This window comes from Buceros rhinoceros, unplaced genomic scaffold (genome assembly GCF_000710305.1).
Source record: "Buceros rhinoceros silvestris isolate BGI_N320 unplaced genomic scaffold, ASM71030v1 scaffold29998, whole genome shotgun sequence".
Classification (NCBI taxonomy): Eukaryota; Metazoa; Chordata; class Aves; order Bucerotiformes; family Bucerotidae; genus Buceros; species Buceros rhinoceros.
The window spans coordinates 9,527-9,936 of record NW_010427903.1 but is presented as its reverse complement, the minus strand read 5'-3'; the positions used below and the strand labels follow the sequence as shown (position 1 = coordinate 9,936).

The 410-nt window shown below is 68.5% G+C and overlaps 1 protein-coding gene across 1 annotated transcript in view; it reads left to right on the top strand.

Annotated features, from left to right (window-relative positions):
* LOC104498684 (NEDD4-like E3 ubiquitin-protein ligase WWP2) overlaps positions 1 to 410 on the top strand; it is a gene marked incomplete at its 5' end in the record, with an annotated part of 3,960 nt that overhangs the window by 2,299 nt on the left and 1,251 nt on the right. Inside the window, one exon of the mRNA XM_010142094.1 lies at positions 269 to 365. Within this exon, the coding sequence (XP_010140396.1) occupies positions 269 to 365 (97 nt within the window). The remainder of the gene's footprint in view (positions 1 to 268; positions 366 to 410) is intronic.

Genomic DNA, 410 nt, shown 5'->3' with positions numbered 1-410 from the left:
ACATACAGTGGTTCTGGCAGGTCAGTCCCGGTGCCGGCAGCACCTCCATCCCGCTCCCCAGCCCCGGGACCATCCCCCGCCCGGGACCTGGGAGCTGTGGGACGGGAGGCCGGGGCTGGGCCACGTTCCCAGTGTGCTGCACCACCCTGGCTGTGTCCGAGACCGGCCGGAGGGTGCGGGGTGTCCACGGCAGGAGCCGTGCTGCATGGCCAGGCTGCGGGTTTGGGGGCGACTGGGACCCCACTCTCCCTCCACATTCTTGTCGTAGGTGGTTAAGGAGATGGACAACGAGAAGAGGATCCGGCTGTTGCAGTTCGTGACGGGGACCTGCCGCCTGCCCGTCGGGGGCTTTGCGGAGCTCATCGGTGCGTGTCGCTGGGTGCTGAGCACCTGGCTGCCCATGTCGCCAG